At 27.3% G+C, this 2,529-nt stretch overlaps 1 protein-coding gene across 2 annotated transcripts in view; it reads left to right on the top strand.

Moving 5' to 3' along the window:
• Window positions 1-2,529, top strand: part of LOC107447721 (uncharacterized) — a 45,189-nt gene that overhangs the window by 12,254 nt on the left and 30,406 nt on the right. For both annotated transcript variants that reach the window (XM_071180501.1, XM_043055240.2), the window contains one exon: window positions 642-717. In XM_071180501.1, coding sequence (XP_071036602.1) covers window positions 642-717 — 76 coding nt within the window. The remainder of the gene's footprint in view (window positions 1-641; window positions 718-2,529) is intronic.

Genomic DNA, 2,529 nt, shown 5'->3' with positions numbered 1-2,529 from the left:
GTAACAGTGTCCTTACTATATATATATATATATATATATAGAAGCTCAAGTTACTTTGTTAATCGCGTAATTAATATCTATGGCAATCTATAATTGAAATGCAGATTGTTTATGAGGTAAAAGTTCAAACAGAAAATATTTTTATTTGCTTTAACTGAAGTTAACCACACTAATAAAAATACACTCTACAGTGTTCAGTTTCTCCTATAAATCAAAATTGTTACACAGTTATTATATGAGGAAATTTTTTATCAACTGCTTAAATTTTTAAAATTACTTTTCGTTTAGAGGAGAGACTTAGACACATAAATTGAAAACGGAGTTGTTTCTTCTTTTTATTATTCAATAATTTACATTTATTGAACATTCGATATTCCATGAATTAGTTTATTCCATAGTTTAAATTAATATTGTGCCCTTGCTTTGAAAAATAAACTGCTTACATCATAACAAATTCATTAATTTAATATTTAAATCCACACAAAAGAGAATAATGTCATTATCATTAGAATATGTGATCGAAAAAATCTCTAAAAACGTTTTTTTTTTTTAAAAAGCGTACTAAAATAATAAAATCTACATATTCAGAAAGAAAAATATCTAAGAATAATAACTGTTTTATTCTATTTTACGTTTTTCAGGTGCGGGATGGTTAAAATACACATATTTTTCGACAGTTTCGAAATCACCAATCTGACGTACTATCCACGATATGAGGTAAAATAATGTTGTTTTTGAATTGCGTGAATAATCTGTCTTTGTGTTACAAAAACTCTCTGACACTATTTAAATTCACTTGATTATCATTGTGACGTAGATTGAGGAGTGACGTAGATTAAAGTTTTTGAGAATAAAATACAGTGAAAAAAGCTCTACTCCGATGGAAAATCTAATAAAATAATAATTGGTTAAGATAAGCTTAACTAGCAATTATAGTTAAGCAGTATTATTTTTAATATATCTTGTTTTAAAATAAAAATGTTTATTAGCAATTATTTATTACTTTTTCCTCAAAGCCTTTTTCCAAGAATTCTAGAACAATACTACGAAACTTACGCTGTAAAAAATTACGGTATACTATACCGGCACCTTGGGTACATCGTCCGTGAAATCCAGTTCATTAAATTATATTTATTAAACTAGAGTTTCAGTGATTTTGCTGTAATTATTACTGTATATCAGATTTTTTTTTTTTTTTTTTTTTTTTTTTTTGCTCCTTTACATGTTCCGTTAAAAACGGAGGAAAATCTTTTAACATACGAAACAAGTGGGCTGTTATGAAAATTTATTTTTTAAAAAATCACTATCAACACAATTTTAAATATGGGAATTCGAAACAGAAAAGGCGGAAAAAAAGAATTTCATCCTAAACAGTATATAAGTTTTATGAGTATAAAGAGTAACTTAAAGAGTATAAAGTGTATATTCTATATGAATTCTCATCCATATGAATATTTATCTACATGTATTTTTTTTCACGTCTGTTCTGCAGTTTCATTGTAACAACTGTTTTTCTTACGTTAATTATCAAAAGCATCATTAAAAATAGAACAAGCTCTAAATTATTATAGTTATCTGTCTAAACTAATAAGCATATTTAAAACAAAAATATTACTCTGTTTTTTTATGAATAGTAAACTTTTATTTCATCACTTCAGACTAGCTTATATCTCACCTCCGATTAGTTCTTAGTTGCCAACGCGAAACAAGAAATTTCATCGGGCTTGTGACAAAACTGACATACAAAACCAATGTAGCACCGTAATAAGTGTTCTATGTAACACAAGCTGCATATCCGTTCTTCGTAAGGGATAAAAAAGATATTTATAATAAATTAATTAACACGCTTAACTCTTCGCAATCACGCAAAACCACTAGGCAGAATAAATCAAACTAACTAAAACAATCTTGTTTATTGCTTGACAGAAAACTTTATTCTCTTCAAAAATATAAGAATCTAAAATAACAGTTGGCATACTTCAAGCGCTCAGAAACAGGCTCCCATTTTCAAGCTTTGCTAGACGTAAATGAGAAGAAGCATAAGTGATTTGAAATATAAAACGTAAACGTGTGGTTTTTCTAGTTTTGCTTATGGCCTTATTTTTTCATTTTTTGTTACCAACTTTATGTTTCATATTGTAAATCACTTTTGCTTCTTCTCATTCATATCTGGCAATTCTTAAGAATTGACGCCTGTGTTTCAGCGCTTGAAACATATCGACTGTTATTTATAATTTCTTTATTTTTAAAACGAATGTAGTTTCTAACCCATTCAGTTTCTTGGAATTATTTTATTTCATCACGTTTATTATTTTTTATCATTTTCGTTTGTTCCTTTTAATGTGGTTTTACGCTATAAAATCAAGACATATCAAAAGAAAGGTTAACTAAAATCAGGATAATTAGCCATCAAAAATAAAGATCTTAATCGTGTCACGATTTACCGCAAACAAGCAATTTTCTCTATAAACTTGTACTTTAGTACATAAGTTACTGTTTTATTTCAAATACTATTTATTACCTTTACAT

The sequence above is a fragment of the Parasteatoda tepidariorum genome, chromosome 4 (genome assembly GCF_043381705.1).
Source record: "Parasteatoda tepidariorum isolate YZ-2023 chromosome 4, CAS_Ptep_4.0, whole genome shotgun sequence".
NCBI classification, from domain to species: Eukaryota; Metazoa; Arthropoda; class Arachnida; order Araneae; family Theridiidae; genus Parasteatoda; species Parasteatoda tepidariorum.
This window is presented reverse-complemented; position numbering and strand designations above follow the sequence as displayed.